This window comes from Myotis myotis, unplaced genomic scaffold, assembly GCF_014108235.1.
Source record: "Myotis myotis isolate mMyoMyo1 unplaced genomic scaffold, mMyoMyo1.p scaffold_m19_p_13, whole genome shotgun sequence".
NCBI classification, from domain to species: domain Eukaryota; kingdom Metazoa; phylum Chordata; class Mammalia; order Chiroptera; family Vespertilionidae; genus Myotis; species Myotis myotis.
In genome coordinates, this window is record NW_023416317.1 from 58,131,804 (window position 1) to 58,159,062 (window position 27,259).

The 27,259-nt window shown below is 58.4% G+C and overlaps 2 protein-coding genes across 6 annotated transcripts in view; one reads left to right on the top strand and one right to left on the bottom strand.

The window, feature by feature from the left end:
• The first annotated feature begins 1,230 nt into the window (after positions 1–1,230).
• On the top strand, positions 1,231–4,446 carry LOC118668535 (15 kDa protein B-like). 2 transcript variants are annotated; one of them, XM_036333754.1, is made up of 4 exons: positions 1,239–1,512; positions 2,302–2,409; positions 3,223–3,324; positions 3,792–4,446. In XM_036333754.1, the coding sequence occupies exons 1-4, from the start codon at positions 1,333–1,335 to the stop codon at positions 3,930–3,932; spliced, it is 531 nt and encodes a 176-aa protein (XP_036189647.1). In that variant the 5' UTR covers positions 1,239–1,332; the 3' UTR covers positions 3,933–4,446. The 2 variants fall into 2 exon arrangements, with proteins under 2 accessions (XP_036189648.1, XP_036189647.1); XM_036333755.1 differs by lacking the exon at positions 2,302–2,409 and having other exon boundaries at positions 1,231–1,512.
• Positions 4,447–6,061: 1,615 nt separating this feature from the next.
• Positions 6,062–27,259, bottom strand: part of KLHL18 (kelch like family member 18) — a 37,264-nt gene continuing 16,066 nt past the window's right edge. Inside the window, exons 2-10 of one of the 4 annotated variants that reach the window (XM_036333751.1) lie at positions 23,184–23,314; positions 19,601–19,741; positions 17,630–17,828; positions 15,969–16,129; positions 15,697–15,833; positions 14,139–14,361; positions 11,338–11,442; positions 9,753–9,864; positions 6,062–8,929 (exon numbers count right to left, since the gene is read on the bottom strand). In XM_036333751.1, the coding sequence (XP_036189644.1) occupies positions 8,543–8,929; positions 9,753–9,864; positions 11,338–11,442; positions 14,139–14,361; positions 15,697–15,833; positions 15,969–16,129; positions 17,630–17,828; positions 19,601–19,741; positions 23,184–23,314 (1,596 nt within the window). In that variant the 3' untranslated portion in view covers positions 6,062–8,542. Of the gene's footprint in view, positions 8,930–9,752; positions 9,865–11,337; positions 11,443–14,138; positions 14,377–15,696; positions 15,834–15,968; positions 16,130–17,629; positions 17,829–19,600; positions 19,742–23,183; positions 23,315–27,259 lie in introns of all 4 variants that reach the window. The other 3 variants (XM_036333750.1, XM_036333752.1, XM_036333753.1) reach the window with 3 other exon arrangements.

Genomic DNA, 27,259 nt, shown 5'->3' on the forward strand with positions numbered 1-27,259 from the left:
TGTGCACCAGACCTTGCGCCTTCAGATGAGCACTTGTTCCGATCTGTGGCACACGCACTTTCTGAGCAGCACCTCACAACATATAAAGAAATGGAAAATTGGGTCTCTGAATGGTCTGCCTCAAAACAAGAAAAGTTCTATTGGGACGGTCTCCACAAATTAACTGAAAGATGGGGGATGTGTAGCTAGGGATGGACGTTACTTTGAATAAAGCACCTTTGATGTTTCTCTTGAAATTATCATGTGTTCTTTGATGACAAAATCCGCATTAACTGGTAAAAGGTCAATCCTCATTATTAACCGGTAAAGGGTCAATCTGCATTATTTTTTTTTTAATATTTATTTTATTGATTTCAGAGAGAAAGAGAGAGGGAGATAGAGAGAGAAACATCAATGATGAGAGAGAAACATTGATTGGCTGCCTCCTGCACGCCCACCCTGGGGATCAAGCCCGCAACCCGGGCATGTGCCCTTGGCTGGAATCGAACCCAGGACCCTTCAGTCCGCAGGCCGAGGCTGTATCCACTGAGCCAAACCAGCCAGGGCCAATCCAAACTATTAACCGGTTGATAACTAACCCGCATTACTAACCGGTTAAGGTCAATCTGATTAACCGGTTAATAGTCAATCCGCATTATTAACCGGTAAAGGGTCAATCCGCATCACTAACCGGCACACCTAGTAAATGGACATCAAGCACAAGAACAAGGTCCTGCCCGTCCCCGCAGCTAGGAAGCCGGGCCCACCTCCCAGCCTTGTCCGGGGAGCAGCCAGGAGGGGACAGGGAGGGTCTCCCTGGGGAGGCTGCCGCCGTCACAGCCACAGGGACGATGAGCCATGGGTTAGCAGATGGGGCTTTTTCAGAGTCAGGCATAGGTTTCTGAAGGCTGACACCAACTTGTAAAAGGTATGTCACATCGTGGATGTCAGCCTGGCCCAGCCGCAGAGGGGCCGTCTCTGTGCACGTGGCCGAGGGGCTGCCGCACAGACTCCGTGTTCTGGAAGGTTCTTTGGGGTCAAACCAGAACCGCCAGGCGGAGACGGCACAGGGTCCTGCCGCCGGAGCCGGCCTCCTGGTGGCACAGGTGGGGACACGGAGGCCCAGAGGGAAGGGACTTGCCCCAGATCAGCCAGGTCTCCTGCCCACTCGGAGGCCCTGAGCCGTTGCCCAAACCTGCTTGCTTCTTGGCCAATGGCATTTCAGAACATTGGCCAACAGTGGTGTCTGGCAAAGGAAGGGAGAGGCCCTTGATGTCACCAGCAGCCCTTGCACAAGGCAGCCCAAGAAGCACCTAAAAGGGACGGAAAGTGGCCGAGGGCAGAGAAGGGACCATGGCAGGGGCTTGGAGGGCGCTCATGCTGGTGGCGGGCTTGGCGGCGATGGCCTGTGAGGCCCAACACCGGCAGGGCCCCCAGGCGAGGATTGTCGCCCAGGCCTTGCAATTCTTCAACGCCGGGCGGCAAGGCCAGCCCCTCTTCGGCCTGCTAGAGGTCCTCCCAACACCCAGATCGGTGAGTGTCCGCGGCAGCCTGCGAGGGCGCCGGCGGGAGAGGCGGCCGGGCACGGCCCCACGTGCCGGTTAACATGAGCTGTGGTTAACGTGGTGCTGTTTCTCCCCCCGAAGGGAAGAAAGGCGGCCATCTCTGGCCGGACAGTGGGCTAGCCGGGAGGTCTGGGGTCCGGCCCTGGCCGGAAGGAGTGTGCAGACAGGAAAAGGCCTGGTCTCCCCAGAGCCTCACGGGGCTTTGTGTCCCCTTCCCGCCCCACAGCCTCTCCTGGCAGGGAGCTGAGCGTGCAAGGCTGGTGTTCTATTTTTTTTCGTTTAAAGTATTACATACAGTATTTCCTATGTCTCCTTCCCCCCACTGTCACCCCCACCCCCCAAGGCTGGTGTTCTTTTTGTTGTTTGTTTATCCTCACCTGAGGGTAGGTTTGCCACTGCTTTTTCAGGGAGAGTGGAAGGGAGAGAGCGGGGGTGTGGGGGGTGCGAGGGGAGAGAAGGAGAGAGGGAGGGAGGGAGACATCGGTGCGAGACAGCCACATCGACTGGTTGCGTCCCGCACGCTCTAACCACTGGGCCACCGCCAAGGCAAGGCTGGTATCTTGTTGCTGGTCACAGAGACGGGAAGTGGCCCCTCCGGGCCCACGGTCTCCGAGAGCTCCCCCCACCGCTGCTGCCTGAGGTCCTCGCCGTGGTGGGAAGCCCGGGCCTGGCTCAGCCCTTCCTCCGGCTGCGCTGACCGCGGTGCCTCGGCTCCGTCCGCTGGGGGACTCACCGGGAGCTGCTCTTGCTTCTGCAGAACTCCACCTTGAGGACGCTGGTCAGGTTCAGGATCAAGGAGACAGTGTGCCTCTCAGAGCCGCAGCAGCAGCCAGCGCCCCAGCAGTGCGCCTTCAGGGACGGCGGGGTGAGTCCCCCACCCCAGCAGGAGCAGGGGGTCCTCTCCTCTCCACTGGCCTGGGGGGGAGCGGGGGTCTGTGTTCATCTCCGCCCACCTCCCCTGGCCACGCGAGGTTTCACTGTAGGAGCCTTTTTAGAAATGTTTTCCCTATTGCTTTGTGTTTTCTTACTATAAATTAGTCCTTATTATAAAAGCAAAACATGCTGAAAATGACTAAATAGTCCTGGCTGGTTTGGCTCAGTGGATAGAGCGTCGGCCTGCAGACTGAAGGGTCCCGGGTTCGATTCCAGTCAAGGGCATGTGCCTGGGTTGTGGGCTCCGTCCCCACTGGGGGGCGAACAGGAGGCAGCCGATCCATGATTCTCTCTCATCAGTGATGTTTCTGTCTCTCTCCTTTCCTCTTTGAAATCAATAAAAATATATTTTTTTTAAAAAATGACTAAATAGAAAAAGAATAAAGTGGGACCATAATGTACCTAAGGTATGAAATTAGAAAAACAACATTTTCTGATAGCAAATTAACAAACTGTGGAGAAGCAAAATAAAATTAGGTCAAGATCTCCCACAACCCCACCCCCAGGGTCGGACAGCCCTTCGTGCCCGCACACATTTCATCGGCTCATTCGAGGGCGGCATCCAAGTCACCGATGAGCACGCCCTTCACCTGGGGGGGGGGGGTGCATCTAGCCCGCGGGGGCCCTGGGTCATCCTCTGCTTGCAGCTCTGGCTTGGGAGATTGAGGCACACGGCGGGTGGGCTGTGGGGGGGGGTGTCTTGGGCCCGGATCCGCCTCCAGCCCCTGCGCTCGCTGCCCCACAGGAGGAGCGGAACTGCATGAGTGCCTTCGGCCGGTTGGGCCGGTTGAGCCGTCAGCGCATCCTGTTGGTCGACTGCAGCCCAGGCCCGGAGCGCCAGCAAGAGGTGAGCCACTGGCTTGGGCACATGGGGCCTCAGTTTTGTCGTCTGGAGAATGGGTTGATCAGGATCAAGCCGTCCTCCATGCTGGTTCTCGAGGGATTCTGAGGACGGCGGGTCATTTGGCACAAGGGCAGGGGCGAGACCGGTGGTTGGGGCCGGGGATGCTGGGAGCCGCACCTGCCTCCTGGGCAGGACGCTGGCTCTTGGGAACTGACTCTCCTCTCCAGCCCACACTTGGGGGGAAGACACCACGGAGGTGCAGCCTCCTGGCCGGTGAGTGGGGAGCGAGGGTGGAAGCGAGTCCCGAGGCCCAGGCCTGCCCAGGCCCTCTGGGCGCACCTCCAGCCCCATCACCAACGGCTGCCTGGGCCGCAGTCTCTTCATCGGCCTGGAGAGGAGCCCAGGCAGGACAGGAAGGGGGTGACAGTCCGTGAGGGCGATGGGCGGTGACCACAGCGTCCCTTCTGCAGGACTCGCAGGAGCAGCCGGAGGCTCCACCCCCCGAAGAAGCAGCTTCAGACATCGACCGCTCCAAGCTGCCCCCTGTGGCCAGGAACTTGTATGACAACGCCAGGAATGACATCATCAACAACATCCTGAGGAATTTCTAGGGCCGGGAAGGAGGGGAGGCCCGCATCCCAGCCATGACCTCCCCTCCCACCGGCCACTCCCTCGGCGCCCACAGCACCCCCTTCGCTGCACAGTCCCCCACACGCCTCTGCTTCCGCACACCTGCTGCCCTCTGCTCGAACGCCTGCCCGTCCTGTGTCTAACTCCTACTCACCCTTCAAGGCACAGCTCCAAGGCCACCTCCTCCAGGAAGCCCCGGGCTTGCCCCCAGCAGGTGTCCTTCCCTCCTCAGAGCGTTCAGGAGCCTCAGACCATGCCGGCGTGACCTGCTGTGCCCTGGCCGGACGCACCCTGTGTGTGCACAGCTGTGCCCGCCGGCGCTGGTGACAGAGGGTGGGGGAATGGGCTTCTCGACCAGGTGCTCCTGGGAGGACAGTGCTTCTGCAGGACCCGGCACCCCCGCCCCCGCCCAGGCCCTTCACATCTGCAGGCGTTGCCACGGGGTCAGCCCATCCTGAGGGGAGAGGCTCAATAAAGCATTTCTGACAGACGACCGAGTGCCTGTGTGAATGAATGAAGTGTTAGCTGGGCCAACTGGACTCGGGGCGAGGAGACCCATGAGGCAGGCCCCGGGGCGATTCCACTCGCATCATGGTCCTTGGGGTCGGGACAGGGATGATGGAGAGCACACGGGATGCGGGCCGAGGCGGCGTGTGAGGGCCCTGGAGGCCCAGGGAGGCAGTCATCGGCCGCCTTTAGTTCCTTTATGCCTCCCCCTCATCAGAGCTCCAGGCAGCACCTCTTCCCGACCCCGACTTTATGTATCAGACGCCTCCTGGGCCCTCCTGCAACGTCCAAAGGGTGTCACACACTCAGCAGCTTCCCTCCGTCCATCCCAGGGCAACCGCCTCACCCCGGCCCCGACCGGCACCCCTGCCCCGACCGGCGCCCCCGCCCTGACTGGCGCCCTCGGCTCGGCTCTCACCAGCCTCGGCCCGGCTTGGCCTTGGCCACTGACGCACCTGAGCTCCTTACGGAGAAAACCTCTCAGGAAACTGGGCGTGGAGCCGAGAGACGCCAGCAGCGTCCAGGTCCCTCGCACCTGCTGGGCGTGTGATGTTCGCTATCTGAGCGGCAGTAAAAGCCGCGTGTGCGCCGCGGGGGGAAGAGTGGGCTCCGTGCCAGCGAGGGGGGAGGCCAGGGCCCAGCAAGAAGGGAGCCGAAGCGCAGCAGCCGCTCCCGCGATGGGGTGTCGCTCCCCGGAAAGGGCGTCCCTACCTGCGGGGCCGTGACCTTCCCCACAGCTCGGAGCCCGAGGAGGACCTGCTGCCTCTTCCGTGATCTGCACACGGGGTCTGCTCATCACCTCGCTGCCAAAGCCCACCCCGGGCCCCGGCCGCAGACGACACCCGGTGCGGGGCCGGGACTGTCCCCTCAGGCGGCCTTGACCTGGGCGGGGGGGGGGGGGGTGACCTTAGCCCGACGGTGAGCCGGGCCAGGCGTCTGACGCAGGGGCTTTATGCCAGCTGCCCTCTCCGTGGGCCCCCCCGAGGCGGCCACGTGGGCGTCAGCACGTGTTCATGTGTGAGCACGTGCTGGTGGGGCGTGTGTGGGACGGGCATCCCCTTCCAAACTCGAACACGGATCGCTGCCGTCTGTCACCACGCAGAGGGCGAGCCCGACCCGACGCCGACTTGTGGGGAAAACCCACGATGCAGTGCCCCCTGAAACCCATACAGCTTTAGTAACCAATGTCACCTCACCGAATTCAATTACAAAAATAAACGAACGAATGTTCCACTGACTACGTGCACCACAGCCGCGCGCCTCTGGCCTAGAGCGGGAACCGGGAGCGGGAGGCCTGGCCCGGGGTCAGCGGCCACAGGCCATGGGGCTCGGAGTCCGATGGCAGCGAGGGGCGGGCGATCCGAGAGAAGCGGTGACCTGGACAGGAGCACGCAGGCAACAGGCCGGGTCGTCTTCCGCATGTTTTTCACCAAAACCCATTCGTATAAAATGCACGCGTCTTTCCAAAGACTGCTTTTGCTGTATCTGGCTGTTTCCTTATTTTCACAGCATATTTTTACTTTGTTCTGTGTTTTTCAATGAATCACAATAAAAACATGATTTGCTTCTAACAGTATTTAAAAAATGAATCAGGAGAGGGCAAGGCGATAGAAGTGTGCTCTTTATTTCTCTTTGGTTTCTTAACACATGCGCTCTATAAATAAAAGGAAGTGAGATTTCTGGGAAACAGTAAATTGGGGGGCGGGAGGAGGAGAATCTCTCCCTGCTCCCACCTTTGTGGCCAAGTCAAAGGCTGGTCTTCAGCTCCCATCTCGGCTTTGATCGCAGATAAAACACGTGCTTTCAGGGGAAATGCCCAGGACACAGGTCACAGCCCTCTGCTCCGGGCTGGGCGCGCCCCGAGGCCCTGAGCACAGCTGTCCAGCTGGGAAACCCCCTGCACGTCTCTGAGGTGACGGCTCTTCTCACCGTGCTGCTGAGACGGCGCCGGCAGCACAGGGCAGACCAGCTGCTGGCAAACATGCCCTTGGACTGAGGGGCTCAGAGTGTAAAACTACCGGTGGGTGTGCACCTGTGCTGAGCCGGGTCCAGGCCTGGCTCCCTCTCCCGGGAAGCGCTCTCAGTCAGCAGTGCAATGTTGCCGGGGAGGCGGGAGGGACGCGGGAAGGCCCTACAAGGGCAGCAGGTCTCGGGAAATGAGCCACCCCCAGTGGCAGCCTCCGGGCCAGCCTCCTAAGGACCGGCCAGGCCCCCGCCTTGGCCCACTGACCGGTTCTTAGCGCCGTCACCATCAGGCTTGTCAGTGCTACTTCAAGTTCACAGAAGAAGGGGCTGATGAGAATCAGACACGCAACACACACCCCTCTCCACCAGGAATGCGGACCCGCCTCCCCGCGGCCACCTCAGGGCCAATGAGAGGGCGGGGAATGTCAGAGCTGCTCCAGGGCTCAGCTCAGCCTTATCGATTGTTGTCGTTCAAAAATCATGTTCAAGTGCTTGTCCCAGAGGCCCAGCGCCCAAGTGGCAGGCACAGGGTATTCCCTCCGGACACCTGGCGACGGCTCACCCTGCGAACCTCGCGGGCGGAAGACGACTCCGGCCCCACACTGCTCCCCGCCAGGCTCCCAGCCTCCGGGGACCCGAGGCCCGTCCTGCACTCAATACTGGCAGCAGGCAGAACACCAGCTCTGGCGGCAGCAGCTGAAGGACGGCCCCCTGCCCCGCGCTGGTGACCCAGGGGCCTCCTGTGTGCCCCTGAGGTCCCATCAGGGAGGAGGGAGGGAGCAGTGTCCTCCAGAGCCCTTTGCTCAATCGGGGGAAGGACTATAAAGCTTGTTCTTTGCAGCGGCAGGAGTCCTCCGGCCTTGACTCTTCACTTGGGAAAGCCGGCTCTGCGTGCAAGTCGAGGTCCTCTGCGGGTCAGGCTGCCGAGGGCGCAGCAGCAGCGGACGGGCAGGGCGGGCAAGGCCACCAGACCGAGTCCTCGGCCGGCTCCAGAGGCAGGCAGAGCCCCACAGGCTTCACCACCAGCCTCTAGCAAGAACGACAGACGGGCAGCGAGAGTCTGGCCAGACCGACTGCTTCCTGCTGGTCGAATACGGAAGGAATGAAAGGTGGGGAGGGGAGTGCGAGTGAGCCAGGGTGGCCGTGGGCGACCACAGGGGCACCGGGAGCCTCCAGCAACCAGCTGGGCGCTCCCCCTGCAGGAGCTGCGGCAGGTCAGCCGACTCACTAAGCCTGCGAGGAAGAGTCCTCTGACGATGGGTGTGAAGACGACCGAGGAGCACCTTGCTGCAGGGCCCGTCGTGCGCGGATTCAACACGCGGGGCCAGAGGGAACCCCCGTGCTGTGCGAGGCTCAGGACCGGGCCCAGATGTGGGAGCGGGCACCACCCTCTACATGGTGGGTGGTTTTCTGTTTAAACACGATTTCCTTTTAGTGTCTCTTTTTTTTTTTTAACATTTTCTTCTTGCAAAAAATGTTTACTTAAAAAAAAGGTATTTTTCTTTCCAGTTTCTTTCAAGTGTTTCTTTAAATTTCCTTCAGCTTCTTTCAAGTATCTTTTTTTCCTTCTGTTTCTCCCGAATAAGATGAAAGAGACCTCACTGAGACCCCAACAGCAGACAGGAGAGCTTCTGTGCACCCTGCTCTCCCGGGAGCAGGACAAGGCCTCTGCCCCGGATGGAAGGAGGTGCCTGGCGCGAGCCCCCGGCCTACGCGGCGTCTCCACAGGTGTCGTCCTCTCCCAGCCACACCCGCTTCCAAGGCGTGGTCACTGCGGCTGCCCGTCAGACTGGCCGCTCTGTGGCTGGAGAACAGCAGGCGAGTGTCAGATGGAGCCTCCAGCCAGGGTGGCTCGGAGCTGGGCTTGGACGGGCCTGGGCGTGTGACCACAAGCAGCCGCTGGCACCAGCTGTGAGGCCCAGAGGCACCTGCCAGGCTGTGTGTCTTGGTGCCCTGGGCTTGGAGGGCACAAGGGCGGCACGCGAGGGAGGACTGCGCACCCGGGAACCGCCCCTCGGCTCCCCTGAGCCTGCTGGTCCCCCTCTCCGGCGGGATGCCCCCCTGGAAGGAAGTGCCCACGCTGGTACCTGTCCCCGACCCCACCACGCCCCCCTGTGCCTTAGACAGCGAGGACAGGAATGCAGCCCACCCCGACCCCGCCCTCGTGGCACGCCATGGGGGCCGTGAAGGCCCAGCAGCCCGTCTCCGGGTCGAACATCTCCACGGAGCTGAGGTTCGACTGTCCGTCATAGCCCCCCACGGCGTAGAGGCGCCCGCAGCTGGCCACCAGGGAGACGCGGCTGCGGCGCGTGAGCATGGGGACGAGGAGGCACCACTGGTCGGCCGCGGCGCTGTACACCTCGGCGCTGCTGAGGAAGCCGGAGCCGTCGTAGCCGCCGCAGACGAACATCTTGCTCCCCAGGGAGGCGGCCCCGTGCCGGCAGCGCTTGTTGAGCATGCCGGCCACGGGGTGCCAGGTGGCCGTGTGGTGGTTGTAGTGCTCCACCTGCAGCAGGGAGAGCGGCACGGCGGTCAGCCGAGGCCCACGTGGCGTCAGACTCGGGGGGTTTGGGGGGGCAGGGACGGAGAGCCCTGCAGCGCGTGCCTGGCTCTGACGCCGTCTCCTCAGTGGCACCCCTGCCCCTGGGTTTTCAGGGACGGGGCAGAGCCTAGACCAGTCATGGCGAACCTATGACACGCGTGTCGGAGGTGACACGCGAACTCATTCCTTTGGTTGATTTTTCTGTTAAATGGCACTTAAATATATAAAATAAATGTCAAAAATATAAGTCTTTGTTTTACTATGGTTGCAAATATCAAAAAAATTCTGTATGTGACACGGCACCAGAGTGAAGTTAGGGTTTTTCAAAATGCTGACACGCCGAGCTCACAAGGTTCGCCATCACTGGCCCAGACCGACCTTCCGTCTGCATTTAGGGCTGCTCTGCGGGGAGTGACAGCGGATGCAGCGGGTCCCCAGAACCCGGCCGGCACTGAGGGGCCCTCGGAACCAACCACCAGCGAACGGCTGCTGAGGTTTTATTTCCAACAAATTGGGCCGAAGCACACAGCTGCCTGCAAGGCCGCGCTGCCTGTAGCCCACCTCCTTGGGGCAGCGCTCTCAGCAGTCGCATGTGGGTCTCCACGGAGACTGAAGGGGGCGCACTCTGCCTCCCGTGCTCAGGACGTGAGGGCGGCCGTGGGTGGCCCGAAACCCCACTAGGCGACGCCTCTCCGGCAGCGGGAAGGCTAGTCTGTTCCCAGGGAACTGCCTTTCCCAGTCGCTCTCAAGGATGGAGCAAGGGCCCAGCCCAGGAGCCCAGACTCACGCTGTTGAAGATCTGCAGGCCGTCGTGGCCGCCGGACACGTATATCCTGCCCTCGAAGACCGTGACCCCGGCAGCACTGCGACTGGAGCTCATCGGGGTCACCACTGTCCACCTTCAGGAAGAGCCAAAGCAGGAGGGGTGCTGTGAGATCGGGGCCCCTGCCCCCCAGGGGCCTTAGAAGGCTCGGGCTCTGCGCTGTGCTCCCCCCGCCCCGGCGCCCACCTTCCCCGCGAGGCCGCCCCCGGCCTGAGCCCCCAGCTGTCTCTGACCCTTGAGGCGCTCACAGTATCAGGCCCCGGACCAGCCTCCCCCAAGGCCGCTCCTCCCGCACTCCCAGGTCTTTCCCATGGGCGCCGCCCCCTAGTGGCTGTCCTGGGGAACAGCAGCTTTATGGCCTCTTCTCCCGCATCCCTGTTCCTGTGGCAACCAATTCCCGGCTGGTTTGCTCCTGGGCCTGCTTGTCCCCACCCCCTGGATCCGAGCCCCCCTCTCCCCCCCAACCACCGCAGCAGCCCCCTTACAGGGGCCTGGCCGCAGGCCTCTCCCCCTGGGACCCTGAGCAGCACGCCCAGGGGCTCCCGCTGCTTCCTCGAGGCAGAGTCCACGCTGCCTGGTGTGGCTCCTCCCCACGTGGTCCTGGTCTCCTCGCCGCCTCCTTGCCCTGCCCCACAGGCAGGCTAACCCCTGAGACCCCTTCCTGCCGCCTCCCTGTCTCCTGAGCACCCCCAGACCCGCCATGGCTCGGCCCGCCTCTCCCCCGCCCGAGGGGCGGAAGGCCTTCCCCACGCTGCGCCCAGGACGGCAGCCAAGGCCCCGAGTGGACGACGGTGGACCCAGCAGACGGTGCTACGTAACAGGCTTAGATGCCCTGCTTGCTCCGATATGTAACAGATTAAATGAATGAGGTACTGGCTTAAAACAGTGGTTCTCAACCTTCCCAATGCCGCGACCCTTTAATACAGTTCCTCATGTTGTGGTGACCCCCAATTTCATTGTTACAAATGGAACATAATTAAAGCATGGCGATTAATCACAAAAACAATATGTAATTATATATGTGTTTTCCGATGGTCTTAGGTGACCCCTGTGAAAAGGTCGTTCGATCCCCAAAGGGGTCGCGACCCACAGGTTGAGAACCGCTGGCTTAAAAGCACCGATGAATCCATCCTACTAACATGCTGATGTTGTTACATAACATGAGAAAATTCAAATACCGAAATGAAAAAATTGGGGCTGATAATTGCACAAGATGGGCCCGGAGTTACATGAATGAGGTGAATAGACACCATGTTTCCAGCTCAGCTGACCACGTCGCCCTGACATTCCCCGCATCACCCGCCCCTTCAGGAGTGCCGCCTGCCGCCCCTCGTCCTCGCCGGCATTTCCACCGTCATGGCTGAGCGGGCTGTCTCCAGAGTCTTTTTCCCTCCCTCCCTCATTAAGCAGAGGTCACTAAGGGCCTACAGGCCGCAGGCGCTGCAGGGCTACAGGCAGGGCAGCTCCGCTCTGAGCAGCCTGACTTCAACGTCAGTTCTAACCGTTTGCCCCAGGTTCAGCCAGCCCAGGTGCCGGGGCGGGTCCTTACTTGTCCGTCTCAGGTGAGTAGGTCTCCACAGAGTTGAGGGAAGAGTTGCCGTCGTAGCCCCCACAGACGTAGATCTGCCCGTCCAGCACGACCGTCCCCATGGCGCTGAAAGACAGTCAGCCCAGGGGGCCTCAGCGTCCGGCCGCCTTCCTGCGCCCCAGACATAAATAAACCCAACCACCAACCCTCCTCGAGAGCACCCTAAACCCAGGACAGGGCAAGTCAAGCTGGGAGCTGAGGGAGGATGCTGCCCTGGGCTCCCCCCTCTCATCCCGACTGCGGTTTCCTGCCCTCCTCACTCCGCAGGCCTGATCGTCTCACATGCCCCTCCTGCCGCTGGCTGTGCTCCTGCTCTGACTGGCCTGTAAGGTCCTGGTCCGATTCCTTGCTCTCCTCCTCAAAAGCCACCCGATCCCTCAGCAAGAATGCCTCTCCGGCCTCACGCTTCCTCAGGGAGCCCGACAGTGTTGTGTGAGGTGCCTATACATACAGGCCTTGGCGTGTTTGGTGTTACCATGATCCTCCCATTCAACTCGCTGTCAGGTTCGACAAGCGTGTTTTCAGTGCACACACGGCCCTGCAGGGCCCTGACCTGCTGCAGTGGGAGAGGGAACAGCTCCTGCAGCTGCGCATCAGGACAGGTGTCAGGTGCCCTATGCGGTTCTGTCCCGCCCCGCCCCCCCCCCCCCCCCCCCCCCGGAAGCAGCTGCCATGAGTGAGACACGCCTCCTCCGTGCTGTTCGCAGGGCCGGCTCTGCCAGCACCAAGGACCCCAGGACCCCAGGACCTGGTGTAACCATGCAATCTGCTCCACATGGAGCCTCGGTAAGCGACAAATGCCTAGCTGCCGACTCCCGTGTTCACCCGAAGCTGGAGGAGATTCTCGGTAGATCCTGGCATCTAACAGGAACGTTAAATACCAGGCTCCACTGCACAGCACATCAGAGCGTCCACATGAGGCCCCTGAGCCTGGACCGGTTGGGAAGAGGCCTGAATGGGAAGAGGACTTGCCTTGGGCAGGGATGTGGGAAGGTCTCACACCCACTGGACCTGCCACTGTCTGTTTAGAGGGGACACAAGTCACCACACGGAAGTTCAACACAAATATGAGAAATGGAGGAGCCACACCAGTGAGATGAACTACCAGCTCAGCGGTAAAGACGAGAATGAGGAGATCAGGGAAATGCTGGCTGGTCGGTGAGAGAAGGCTCCGGAAGCAGCCTGCACGGCTGGGGGAGGGAAGGAATGGCGGCAGGAAGCAGCTTGTCACCATTGGCAGGACAGGGGGCCGAGGGGGGTGTCAGCAGGGAAGCGACCGAGGACACGTAAAGGCAGCCTGTGACTGAAAGGGGTGCACGGAGCTGGGTCCACTGCTAATAACGGCACTCGCAGCGTGGAAATGCACCCCAGGCCCCTCCCTCCCAGATACTCTCCAACCCGTGGCCTGAAAGCTGGGAGGCAGCTCGGTGCCGACAGACACCGGAGAAGTGACTGCAGTCGAAGCAAAAAGGCAGCCACGGCCGGGACACCGAGCGGAGTCACTCGAGGCCCCAGAGCTGCCCAGGACCCACGGCTGCCAGAGCCGGAGGTGGCAATGGTGAGAACACCACGGCATTAGCTTGCTCACTGCCTGGGGGGCGGCCTTGCGGACACAGCTTTTCTCCCAGGAACCTGCTGTGGCCCTTTGTGCATCGGGTCTCACTGGTACAGAGGCAGGTCCTCTGGCTCGAGGCCACGGCTGACACAGACCCCGATGGAGGTGCGACCTGTGCATCGTGGCGTGACACTTTCATGTGGCAAAGGACTTCGTGCTGACCCTTCTCCCCCACACACATGCAGCCACGTGATCTTGGCGTGGTCACGTCTTACAAGTAGAGAACCCAGGCATGGCCGGACAAAGCGGCCTGGGAGGCAAAGCCTTAGGCCCTTAAAGAGAAACCGGTCCAGGCTTTTAAACTGCCGCTTTCAGAAAAGCATTCGTGTAACTTGCCCCCCAAATCGGGTGCAGGTCAGGGAGCTCAGCATGTAAAAGTGACACGTGTGCGGTCGGCGAAGCAGTGGGGCCTGGGACTGCTTTCCTCTCCTCTCGGCTCTGAAGAAGCATCGGGTTCCATCTGAAACCCCTGGTCCCGTGTGGCCTCACCGAGGGCAGGAGAGGGAAGAAGTGTCCAGCTCCACCCCACCCGCCGCAAACACTCCACGCGGATGGATGGCAGGAAGGGTGCGCCCGGCACCTCGGCACGGGAGGGGAGACGGCACTATCTGGCTGCCTGAGTCCCGCTGCTTGTGCAGGAAAGGTGGGCGGGCGGGCGGCGGAGGATGTGAGAGACGGCGAGCTTGTCTACCTCCCCAGCCCTCCGCACTCGTGCCTGGGGTGGCCCTGAGGTGGACAGCATGGCTGTGTTCACATGCTCCCCGGGCAGTGAAAGCACAGGCCTGGCCGGGCCCTGGGGAAAGAAAGGGAAAAGGCAACACCTCGGATTTCCTCTTATCACTCCTTGTCCTGCGAGTCCCCTCCGCCCCCTCCCCTGACCTCTCCCAGCGTCCGGTCCAGCCCGTCTTCACAGCAGGTCCTCAGGCCTCACCTGGCGCTAAGTAACAACACAGCCCCCGCCTGTCGGTGCCTCCTCCCCCCGAGACCCTCGGAGGACCGGGGACGAGGCAGACGGGCCGCTCCCACTGGAGGAGCCGCGGGCTGGCCTGGCTGCGGGAAGTGACCGCCTGCGCTCGCGGTGCATGCTGCCACGTGCCCCTGCTCGCCCAGCACGGCACCCCGATGCCGCGTGCGTGCCTGCGGGTACCTTCTCTTGCTGTTCATGCTCGCCGCCCGGGCCCACGTGTCCGTCTCTGGGTTGTAGACCTCCACGGTGCTCAGCCGCAGCTGGCCGTCGTAGCCCCCGATGGCGTAGAGCAGCCCGTTCACCACAGCCACGCCGACGCGGCTGCGGGCGGTCGTCATGGGATGGCACTTCTCCCAGCGATTGGCGAGGGGGTCGAACACTTCCACCACGTTCAGGGAATCACCTGCATAAAAATTTGCTACTCACATTAAACACATGACCCCCCTCGTTTGCATCACAGCTGCTGGGTACTGGTTACTGGGGCGTGTAACGTGGCTCAGCCTCGAAGGGAATCAGAATCGGACGGGAGGCGTTACTTCCGAGGAAGGGAATGGGTGCTCCGTCTGCTTACAGGCCCAGTGAAGGCAGGTGGATGCAGAGTTCCCCAAGCAGGAGGCAGGCCCCGGGGAGGGTGCGGGCTCCAGCGTCCACGTTCCCTCGCTAGCCGGGACCCTGGGCAAGTGGCCTGGGGTCCTGTCCTCTGCTCACGGGGAAGGCGCTCTCGAGGGCAGAGCGGCCTGAGGTGAGGGGTGTGATCCGTCAGTCACCTGCCAAGTGCTCGGCAGCGGGTGATACTCCAGCCTCACCTTTCCTCAGGCTTTTGTGGGGGTCAAATCACACACGTCCCCCCCCCCCCTTTATCCTGCTCCGGGCACTCGGCTCTGCCACACGACAGGTCACTGCTGAGAACTCAGAGGCCACAGACTAGTGCCCACCCTCGTGAACTTTCAGTTAAAAACAAAGCTGCCCAGATCCCCCCCCCCCCCCGCCCCCACACACACACCCGCTGGCACCGTGGCAAGGCCTGGCCCTCACACCGGAGACCAAACTCCCTGTCACTGCACTGCCCGGACCCAGGTGTCCTGCCTCCCGACTAAATCCCTCCGGCCTGCGATGGGGCCTGGGCGTGGCAGGGCGGCCCACGGAGCTTCCCCAAAACCCCGACTGTCTGATGCGAGAGCTGCCACTGGCACCCGGACTGTAAAGCGGGTGCGTCACACTGAGCGGTAAGAGTGACCAGGATTGCTGATCGTGGCCCACACCGCGTGTCTGTCCTTCTTGGGTGACATTCTCGCAGTCGAACCCCAGGGATCCATTTGACCAAATGGGATCAGTCAGCCTGGGGTCAGAGCCGGGTCTCTGGCTACGTCCTATCGAGGGCTGAGCCCCTCCATGGCCAGCGGGTATCAGAGAGAGTGCTGGCTCAGGAGTCAGGACCCACGATCCAGTCCCTGCTCGGCCAAAACCAACTGTGAGCACGGGGGAAGGTGTGGGCCTCAGCTTCCCCATTGGGAAGGCAAGGGGCCAGGCCTCAGGCTTTCTAAAGGCTCTTTAGCTCAATATTCTGATCAATGGTATCAACACCTGACATACTTTAACTGCAGAGCAATTAGATAAAACGGAGATGGGCCAGAGGGGTGGCACGCACGGAGAGGAACCAGAGGGCAGGCGAGGCTGTTTGGTGCTCCCTTACCCTCGCGTGCAAGGCAGGGCTCTGCGAGGGGGAGCTGCAAGGTACCTGCTGAGTTGAGGCCTCCCACGGCGTAGATGAGCCCAGCGATGGACGTGCAGCAGCGAGGCCGCGTTCGGAAAGCTGGCAGGTGGGGCCGGCGTTCTGGCATGAGGTGATAGTCCTTTGCTTCGTCCACCAGGTCCCTGGAATGAGTGTGAGATGCTAGGACAGCAGGCATCCTCCCAGTGGGGTCCACACTCCCATTTCCAGGCCTGGTCCCCCCACCTCCACCCGCAGGGGACCCTGGGCAACCCCCTGGGCAGCCCCACCCTGCTCACCGGCACTTGTGGCAGCATCGCACCAGGTCTTCCTGCTGCACTCGGTCCGACAGGAACTGGGGCCGGCAGAGGGGCAGCCGGATATTGGACAGCAGCTCGGGCAGGCAGGGCCCCCTCTGCTCCCGGTCGTACCTGACCCAGGCCAACGCGGCTTCAAAGACCTGCCGAGACAGAGTGGACGCTCTGGTGGCGACTCTTCCCAGTCAGAGGCCACACCCGTACACCCCAACCTAAGGCCCGCCCTCCCTGCACTGGGGCAGTCCCTGGGCTGTTCCATCGTTCAGACTTGTCTCCTGAAGCCACTGTCTTCTCTCTATTCCCCCATGGGGCTCCATCTCGGAACGCAAGCCTGGGTGACCATGACTGTTCCCGGCTTTCACCGTGACTCTCTAGGGCAGTGGTTCTCAACCTGTGGGCCCCGATCCCTTTGGGGATCGAATGACCCTTTCACAGGGGTCGCCTAAGACCATCGGAAAACACATGTATAATTACAGATTGTTTTGTGATGAGTCACTGTGCTTTAATGATGTTCAATCTGTAACAATGAAGTTGGGGGTCCCCACAACAGGAGGAGCCGTATTAAAGGGCCGCGGCGTCAGGAAGGTGGAGAACGGCTGCCCCAATGGAAATCTGTCAGTGGAACATTTCTGTATCAAAACAAAGTCCCTGCTCACCCTCCTTCCTGCCGCTCCTGCACCTACTCCCCCCACCCCCGCCCAGGCAGGCTGGCTCCCCGCCCACACGGCCCCTTCGCCTAGAACGCCCTCCTCTTCATCTCAACCCGCTCCCCTTTCCTAAGGTCTGGCTCAAGGTCCAGGTTCCCAGGAGCTGGAACAAATCAAAAGCGAATGTGCACGGAATTACCAGCATCTCCCTTCCCACTCGCCTGCCCCGGCGTCTGGGTGGGCCCTGAAGGCCTGCCCTCCTGTCAAAGCCTCGCCCCTCGTGCTGAGATGCGTCCCTTCCCACCTGCCCTAGGCCATTACCCCAGCAATCACTCTCTCTGTTCTCCGACTGTCAATCTTCCCTCTTCTGGAGAATTCCCACCGGCAGTCCAACTGCACATATCATTCCTCTCATTTGAACCAAACAAACCCCTCTTGACTTCCTGTTTCCCACTGGCGACTGCCCCAAGGCTCGACTCTCGCTTAGAGAAAGACGCTTTCAGAACGTGAGCTATGCTATTCCCGGTTCCCCTCCGTGAGTTCTAACAGTGAAGACGGGAAACAGCCCAGACCTCCGAGAATAAGGAAGCAATGGAATGCTGTTTAGACACTAAAACACATGAAGGCCCTGGCTGGTTGGGCTCAGTGGATAGAGGTCGGCCTGCGGACTGAAGGGTCCTGGGTTCAATTCTGGCTACGGGCACATGCCCGGGTTGTGGGCTCCATCCCCAGTAGGAGATGTGCAGGAGGCAGCCAATCAATAATTCTCTCTCATCATTGATGTTTCTCTTTCTCTCTCTCTCCCCCCTCTCCGAAACCAATAAAAATTTATTTAAAATAAAAGGTATAAAGTTTTCATGAAACATGCACATGATATCATACAACAAACCCACCATAAACAACTGTGTACATATCACGATCTTCATTTTGTTAAAACAAGAAGGGAAGACCAGGAAGCGCAGCCGCCCAGCTCGGGCAGCCTGCCCGGCCACAGACCTGCTCCTCCGACGCGACGTTCAGCTCATCGCGAGACACCAGCTCCAGCACGCCCTCCAGGGGCAGCCCCAGGAACTCCTCCGACACGGACACCTCCACGAAGTGCTGGTGGACGAAGCTGTTGGCCGCGTCGTACAGCACAGCGCACATCATCGTCTCCGCAAACTGGCGCACACCCAGGCAGTTTTTGGGGTGAAGCCTTTTGCATAAGAAAAAAATGGCAAAAATAACGAGACATCAGCTGTCTCTCGGACGCGCTTGTGGATACACACTGAAGGCAGGCTTTCCCTCGGGCTCTGCTCGGGGCCTGGTGCGCTGTGCCTCTGGGTGGGAAGCAGCTCTCGGAAGAGAGAAGAGATCGGGTGCTGGAAACCCGTCTGCTTTCCTTCGGCTGCTGACGTTCCTGGTTGAGTGGGCACCTCTGGCCGCCAGGAAGGCACCGAAGGCGTAGAATGAGAGCTTAAACCCCGAGAAGTGACTCTCCAACATCAGGACCTTACATGTTTCTGTTTACACAGAAGAAGGCCCGATGGGTCCAACTAGTTAGACCCCCAGAAACAGCCCCAGGCAGCTACCCCCATGGAGCCCAGCGCTTTGCCAGGCCTGTGTCCTTTCTCCATAATCTTAACACTGCAGAGCAGTCAGGGCTGTCATTTTCAGGTGGAAAATGAGGCTTAGAGAAGCTATAAAGGACATAATTGGGGCACGAAAAACGGCTCTGGTCTAAAACTGTTCTAAGCATGTTTTAGGGACACTACCCTGTAACAGCCTGGATCCAGGGTGACGGCGATGCCCGCCACAGCCCCTAGGTGGAGCTGTTGTCCCGAGAGGCTGGCCATCCTTCCCAGGGTGCCTACTCAGCATTTTCCACATTCCTGGGGACAGAAACTGAATCCAGGCTGCGTCCTTAAGCCGCTTACAAACGAGTAGGAGAGACAGTGTCTGCCCCAGCCCCGACCTGCAGCCCTCCAGCCTGCCCAGAAGGCACCCAGGGCAGGCTCCCGCCAAGCTCTGGGACTGCGGGTCTCCACCTGCCTCACCAGGAACCCACGCACCCCGCACCCAGGAGAGCACCTCATGTTGGGCATCGCTGCCCGGGTCACTAAGACCAGCTGCACACAGCCGTGCCCACGAGCGCCACCGGCCGGTGTGGCTAGCAGGGCCGGCCACAGAGCTTAGTGAATTGGGTTGGTGGAGGCGAGAGGGAGAGGTCGGCTCTAAGAGGGAGGAGGCTCAGAGGGCAGAGCGGAGGCGGGAGGAAGGCTGGTCTTCAGGCCGGGAACCTGCTGGTCAGAGCGGTCAGGTGCAGACCAGGCCCCGGAGGGCACCAGGCACAGGAGTGCTCGGTACCAGCTCGCCTACCTGTGTGTGGCCCAGCACTGACCCTCATGTCCACGCCTCAGTGGGTAAAAGGCGGCTTTTACCTTATGACTAAGAGCTCTGCCCGCTTCTGGGGGGGCGGGGGGGAGACTGCTCAGTCATCAGAAGGGCACTGTCGAGTGCTGGGCATAGGACAGAGGTGAGCCCAGTCCTCCCCTAAAAGAGCACAGGGGACCGAAAGCCCAGGAGGCGGCATCTGGGTGGGCTGTTAAAGAGCTGAAGGGGAAACAGGATGGAGACGTCCAGGAGGGAAGCATCTGAACAGAGGCGGTGTCTGTGGAATGTCAGCGCGGTGAGAACGGTCGGCTCAATTAGCAGCTGGTCAGCTTGGGGAGGGAGGGCCAGGAGAAGAGGAACATGTCAGGCCCAGGGAGAGAGCAGGCAGGGTCTGCTCGCCGTAAACCATGTTCCTCAGGGGTTCAACCCAAAGGGCTGGCACCGCCTGGTACTGATTTCAAGAAAGGTCGTTTCTGCAGAGTGTCCTCCTGGCTCACTTCTTCCTCACACTCTGTGCCCCGAAGACTCGGCGAACTGGCAGGGGCTCCGGAAATGAAAAGGTCACGCTCCCCCCAGGCCGGCCCATGCCCTCACCGTTCTTGGAGGAACGTGCAGCAGGCATCTTTGATGCTCTGCAGCTGTAGGAAGCTCGCCCCCATCAGCAATGACTGGACATTTTGCTGGTCGATGGCGAGGTGGCCGTTGTAGGCAAAGTTGATGAGAGCCTCCAGGGCGCTAGAGGGAAGAGGAGAGGTGCTCTTTAGAGACGGGTCTTCGCCCCCGAGACTCGGCCCTCAGTGGGCGGACAGTTCCGCCTGGGGAGACGGCCCCACCCCAGCAGCCATGACACCCTTGCCCTTGGAGAGCCTACTGAGTGGGGTCCTTCTTCCCCAGAGCCAGACTGTCCTACTTCTGGTCTGTGTTGCCCACATAGTTTTGTTACAGAAAAGTTTAAAAAGAGAAAGCAGTCACCCACATGTCACTACTGAGCAGGTCCATGGTGTCACCTCCCTACGTCCTTTCATCCCTCTTCGCATAAATGGTGTAAATGTACTTAAGACTCATGAGGCCCTTTCCATGTTGCTACGCTGCCTTCACGTCTTGTTTTTAGTGGCTGCTATGCAGTATTCCAGAAGGTAAGCATGCTCACTCCCTTTGTTACTAGGTGTAACAGCTACGACCATCTTACTGCCATTATAAATCATGGTTGTGGACTATTATTTCTTTGGGATAAATTTCCAGAACGAGAATTCCGACATTTTCTTCTCTCCCACGATGCAGAGAAGAAAATCCAAAGTCCACCCTAGGCCTGCATGTGGCCTGGCTCCCCCACTGCACGACCTGTCCCCTTCCACTCTGTCCCCCTCACTCACTCAGGGCCTCTGCATGGCTGCGCCCTCTCTTTGGAAGGCTCGTCCCCCAGGTGGGTCACTCCCTCACTTCAATGAAGCTCTGGGCTCAACGGCCACCTCGTCACAGAGACCTTCCTGGCCTCCCTGAATACACAGGCCCCTCCTCATGCACTTGCCTTGGCTCTGCTCTGCTCTCCTGACATCACGTTCACTTCCCGGCCAGCTCACGCATGTACCTGTCTATCACCAGCTCACACATGTACCCATCACCAGCTCACGCATGTACCTATCACCAGCTCACACGTGTACCTATCACCAGTTCATGCGTGTACCTATCACCAGCTCACACGTGTACCTGTTTAACACCAGCTCACACATGTACCGGTCTATCACCAGCTCACACGTGTACCTGTCTATCACCAGCTCACACGTGTACCTATCACCAGATCACACGTGTACCTGTCTATCACCAGCTCACGCATGTCCCTATCACCAGCTCACACGTGTACCTGTTTAACACCAGCTCACACGTGTACTGGTCTATCACCAGCTCACACATGTACCTATCACCAGCTCACGCATGTACCTATCACCAGCTCACACATGTACCTGTCTAACACCAGCTCACACATATACCTGTTTATCACCAGCTCACACATGTACCTGCCTATCACCAGCTCACACGTGTACCTATCACCAGTTCACGCGTGTACCTATCACCAGCTCATGCGTGTACCTGTCTATCATCAGATTCCTCCACTGGAGTCAGTGCAGAAGAGGTGCTTCCGTGTCACCCCTCAGGCAGCCTCGCACACACACAGGCTCTTGGCGGCCTGTGAAAGAAGCGCCCGCACTGTGCTTGGCGATTAGCACGGCTCCTGCAGACACAGACCTCGGAGAAGAGAGTACAACTGCCCTGAGACCCTCTTCTGTGTGCTTCCTCCAAGTCCCCGGCCTGAGCCGTCTGCATGAGTGGTTATAAACCCTCTCTGTGCCCTGGGGCCGATACCCTCAATCGGCAGAGGGCGCCACAGGTTCGCAGGCCCTCTCCCTTGTATTTTCACATCGTGAGGTGAGGCAGCAAGTGGCTGGCCACTAGTCAGTGTTAGAGTCACTGGTCATTTATTGCCTCTTCCCACGAGAATGTCCTCACCCTGTGCCACCTTGTGCGTCGTGCCTGCTGCTGCATCCCCAAACCCCAGGTCAATGACAGGCACACAGTAGGTGTGCAGGGCATCCCGGGATACAGCCCAGGTTACATACACAGCCTCAATTCATAGATCTGCAGCAAATCTTTTTAGTGACATAAACATGCCTTTTTCCTTTCAAGGCCCAAAAGGCATACTATGGAACATCCTATATAATCCTATATAAGAAAAGCCTAATATGCTAAGTGTCCAGTTGTCTGCTCGACCAATCAAAATGCAATATGCTAATTATATGCTAAGGCTGTTCAACCGTTCACTATGATGTGCACTGACCACCAGGGAGCAGATGCTCTGACCGGTAAGTTAGCTTAGCTTGCTGCTGGGGTCCGGTTGATCGGGACTGAGACCGGTGGACACATCCTGGAGCCCTCCTGCAGTCCCTCCCCACTGGCCAACCTCCAGCATCTCTCCCCAGCCCGGATCATGCACGGGTGGGGTCCCTTGGCCTGGCCTGCACCCTCTCGCAATCCAGGACCCCTCAGGGGGTGTCGGAGAGCCAGTTTCGGCCCCATCCCGCAGGCCAGGCCGAGGGACCCCACTGGTGCACGAATTCGTGCACTGGGCCTCTAGTGTTTATATAAAGTCTTTATACAGAAACCCGGGAGTATTTCCATGAAGCGTGTCCAGTGCTAAGTGACTCCAGATGTGAGGACAACTTCAAATAAGCCCCTGAGGGATGTGGTCTCGGGGTTATGGACTGCGCCTGCCCCAGGTTCCTCTAGGGGAGAACTTCTCCCCGCTATGCTATGCGGCCTCTTGGATGGAGATGTTTGGGTGGGGCCGCGTTTGAGCCTGACATCCTCGGGCTTCAGTATTCTCATCCATCAAATAGCTACGATCTCTGCCACCTTCCTGACCTGTTGCTCCAAATAATACCAGCTACACGCAGGTATTTAAAATTACTTTTTTTTTTTTAAATATATTTTATTGATTTTTTACAGAGAGGAAGGGAGAGAGATAGAGAGTTAGAAACATCGATGAGAGAGAACCATCGATCAGCTGCCTCCTGCACATCCCCCACTGGGGATGTGCCCGCAACCCAGGTACATGCCTTTGACCGGAATCGAACCCGGGACCTCTCAGTCCGCAGGCCAACACTCTATCCACTGAGCCAAACCGGTCTCGGCTTAAAATTACTTTTAAACGAACTGAAATGAAATACAATTTAGAATTCAGTTCTCCCGTCCCACTAGTCCCACTTCGAGTGCTCACGTGGCTCCCGTCCGGCGAGGACAGCAGGACAGTCCCGTCACTGCAGGAAGTGCTGCAGACCGAGGACGGACTCTTGAAAAGTTTGCCAGCTCACACGGCTGGCACAGAGAAGTGCAGAGAATTACAAACCCACCTTTGTACCCGTCCCAGACAAAAAATATATCTTGGACTCTACTGCCTATTAAATGTGCACTCTCACAGAGCACAACACAGAGGCCCACTTTCACCGTCTCAGGCCACAGGCGAGGGCCTAACTTGTTCAATGATCGCCACGCACAGAGCGAGCGTGCACTGGGCGGTGCTGGAGACGCCATGTCCTGCCGCGGGCCCCAGGGGGACCAGGCACCAGCACCGGCAGAACTACGCAAGGAAGCAGCTGGGAGGCCTGGCGGAGGAGCGCAGTACCTGGGGTCCATTCCCTGCATCACAATCTCATCCTGCTTGCACTCCATCATGTCATTGGTGAACATCGCGTGGAAGTACGGGATGGAGGCTGCTAAGACGATTCGGTGAGCGCTGAATTTGTGGTCCCCAATCTGCGGGCGAAGTAAAACACAGAGAGATAGGGAGGAAGGCAAATACAAAGACCCAACATGCCCTTCCATGCTGCCCCCGCCCCCGTCGGGATGGCAGCGAAGGCATCCACCTCGTGACGGCCACGGCTCATCATGGAGACCAGCGAGTCCCCACTCAGTGCCCTCAGTTATGGACATGTCAACAGCTCATCTCACAAGCTCATCAAACACGCGAGCCTGAGGGCTTCACGCGGCTGCTTCACTCACATGTGTCTCCACCGCACCCCTCCCGACTCCCCCAACCCCAAGACCTGACTTCCCTGACACTGGCCAAGAACCCCGACGCCCCTAGCAGCAGGCTCCTCAAGAGTAAGGACTCAGTGACAGGAAGGGACCAAACGTGAATAGGGGCACATGTGGGGATCAAGGACAGAGGAGGCGCGGTGGGTGCAAAAGCTGGGGCGTCCTTGGGTACGAACCAGCCTGTGGTAGACCACGCGGAGCCCAGAGCGCCTCTGAGGGGACCGAGCCTGGCTGCAGCGCTGGGGGGAGCTGTGTGGCCCAGGCGCTCAGCCACAGGGCGAACCCTCAGGGCGGCGTCCACAGCCCAGGGAGTTCTAAAGTGCTTGCCAGCGACCTGCCCAGAGGACGCCTTCACAGGCGCCGTGAACAGCCCCACCGCACCCACAGTCCCACGCAGCACTGCTGCTCTTCAGCACCCATCCCCTCCCCTTCACCAGCTTCCTGGCTCTCACCCGACCTCACCTCACCTCACCTGTGTCACCTCCACCCAAGGATTCCGCTGGAGCCCATATGTCCCCCTGGTGTGCCCCTCCGTTACCCCCTCGCCGGTGGCCGCTCTGGCGGAGGCTCTAAGCAGGGTGTCCTGCAAACTGTGACTCACACGCTTCTGAACCAAACACTGGCCGTCGCATTTTCAACCTCCAAGAGGTTCCCTGAAGGTTCCTTTTCCTTTTTAAGAATATGTTGTCCATAGTTCATGATGTAATATTTCTCTAACCGCTCAAGGTCCCAGAGTGAACTGTCTCCTCTTCCTCCCTGCTTCCACGGTTTCTTCGACGTTTTCGTCCCCCATCGTTCTGGCCTGTCTGTTCTGAGAGGCACTTGCTCTCAATGTCTGGTGATGTTGGGCAACTGCTCATACTTTTAGAAGCTGTTTGAAAGCTGAGTGTGAGTGTGTGAGTGTGAGTGTGAGTGTGTGAGTGTGAGTGTGCGTGGGTGGCCTAGGCTTGTCAAGCGTGGGCGTCACATTGGGGTGACAGATGAAGACCGGCCATGTTCACTGGACACCCTAGAAGCAGGCGTCGTTAGCGCTCTCCCTGGGGCTGGCTCTCAAAGGGGGACCCGTCTTGTGCGGGGAGTGACTGCGTGCAGGTACCCTGGCAACTGGTGAGGGTGGTCCTGCCTTCACTGCTTAGGACTCAGTCTCGGGCCTGAATGTCAGTTCTGCTCCAGGCCATCCCGTCTTCTGTGCTTCGTGTGCCTCCGTTTCAACACCTAAGACTGGAAGCCCTGCCCCCTGAGAGGATGGGGAGGGACTGCAGGCATCTAATTGCCTTTCACAGACTTTCAACTGATCTTCCTGTTTTCAGTATTGGCGCTATTCCAGGTTCCGCGTTACAAATCCTCTCTCTTCTTAGTTTCTCCCCAGCAGGCCCTTTCGGTTCCTCTGGCCCACTGAGTTCATCACATGTGCTTTTTGCCTTTAACATGCCATCAATTGCTCTTTGCCGATATCTTTTCTCCCTTTATTATCATTTTAATGATATCACAGGAGGGAATGGATGTTAAAATGTGTGTTCAATCTGCCGTGTTCAACTGCTATGTATTTATTTTTCATCTAGAAAGTGGGAAAACACAGAGAACAAGCTGCATGTGCTGTCTGACTGGGCGACCTGATTCCCAAAAGAGCTCAGCTAGAAAGAAGACAGCTGCCTGGGGAGATGCTCGCAGATTACAGCTGCATCCGTGTTCAGCTCAAGTCTGTCTCTATCTGGAAGGGAGACCACGACGGGAAAGAGAAAACGATTCATCTTATGAGGAATAGCTAAGGAGAGTTAGTCTGGAAAAGATAATTTTGGAGTCGGGGCCCAACACTGTCTCAAACCCTAGAATGCCTATCACACGAAGGAGGGCAGGCCCAGAAGGAAGCGGATCTTAGTTGAAAGAATAAGCGTGTGAGAGGGAGTCCTTCACTGGATCTAAAACTATTAAGGGACCTTCCAATTCTACAGTCCTGGGCTCTTACACTTTCGTGAAAAGCTTTAAAAACACCAAATACCCTCATTTATAATCTCAGTTTTTTAAAATGTCACTTAAGAAAAATGAGATGATCATTTATTGAGTTCCCATTATATTTTCTCATTTTAGTCCTCTGCTATGAATTCCAGTAAACCAAGATTTAGAAGTTAGGTAACTTGCCCAAAAGTTAAATAGTTATTATGTGAAAAATAAAATAAACATATCCTCGGGTGAGGATTAAAAAAGTTCCGTTGCACCCAGCTGAGAGCAAATGCTATAGAGGACTGAGATGTAAACAACTGAAATCCTCACAGTTCAGGCTGCTTAACAGAACCTGGACCAGAGATAAAAACTCGGGAGTTTTAGGGCCAGCGCTGTTCCAGACATAAGCAAGCTACCCAATTTTACCATGCTTCAGGCTTCCAGGTCGGAATACAGGATTTTACTTACGGGGGCAGGGCAAGCAATACAGTAATCAATCAATTAATTGATTCTCAGGAGAAGCATTATAAATACTGGTAAACGTTATTATAATAAATCACCCTATTAGACAATATTAGAAAGTACAGCATAGTATTAATTGTCAAAATACGTGCCAATCGCTCCCTCTGTGACCGCCCCGGGGGGACACAGCATAAGGTCATGGCACATGCGAACGAGCCAGCTCCCACGCCACCGTTCCCCGCTGCGATGGAGGCCAATCGCTCCCCTTCCCCCCAAGCCTCAGTGTCCTCCTCTGCATCTGAGGGGCTTGAACTGGATGTGCTTCTCAGCAGGTGGTAGTTGTGCTTACAATAGCTTAACACAAATTCAGGAGAGCTTTTCCCTTTTTTATGTACATAGTTTTCTTTTTTAAAAAATATATTTTTATTGATTTCAGAGAAGAAGGGAAAGAGAGAGAGAGAGAAACATAAATGATGAGAGAGAATCATTGATCAGCTGCCTCCTGCACACCCCACACTGGGGATGGAGCCCATAACGCAGACATGTGCCCTGACCGGAACTGAACCGTGATCTCCAGGTTCATAAGTTGACGCTCAACCACTGAGCCACACCGGCCAGGTGAGCTTTTCCTTGATTTGATGACCTCTACATACATTTGAAGAGTAACTATACACAAGTAAAGATCTGCAGTGCACACGTGGACTTGGGGGTGCCTGGCAATGACTGTGCGGGACCCCTGTGGCACGCAAAGGTAAATAGCGAGTAGGGTCTAAGACTAACTAGGCCAAGGGTCCCAGAAGTCCTGAGCACCTTACTGTCTACCTAACCTCTGACATGTTCTCTCTCTCTCTCTCTCTCTCTCACACACACACACACACTCACACACACACACTCACACACACACGCCTTCCCGTTCTTCCTTGGAAAGCCTGGGAAACTGCCCTGGTGGTATCTCTGGGTCAACAGGGATGGTGTAGCATGACACCACAAATTCTGTTTCCTATCACAGGCCAAGTGTGGCTCAAGATTCAACCGCTGCTTCTTCATGCAGAAAAGCAGCGGGGCCAAATCTGAGCTGGGAGTCACCTGAGACAGGTGTTCCCAAAGAAAGCAGAGGTGCCCGAACAGACTTCTCCTTGATGGAACATTCCGATGCTGCTGCCCTGCCTTCAAGGAGCTGTGAACACACATCAAACAGGAAGTGAGCAGCTCGTGCCCGGCCTGTGCAGACAGAGCACCCTTGGGGGCGTGGGGTCTAGG

What these genes read in the sequence shown, in the direction of transcription:
- LOC118668535 (XM_036333754.1), top strand. Translation starts at nt 1,333, where the DNA reads ATGGCAGGGGCTTGGAGGGCGCTCATGCTGGTGGCGGGCTTGGCGGCG. An exon ending in TCCTCCCAACACCCAGATCG is followed by an intron (nt 1,513 to 2,301) that starts GTGAGTGTCCGC and finishes TTGCTTCTGCAG; the next exon opens with AACTCCACCTTGAGGACGCT. An exon ending in GCGCCTTCAGGGACGGCGGG is followed by an intron (nt 2,410 to 3,222) that starts GTGAGTCCCCCA and finishes GCTGCCCCACAG; the next exon opens with GAGGAGCGGAACTGCATGAG.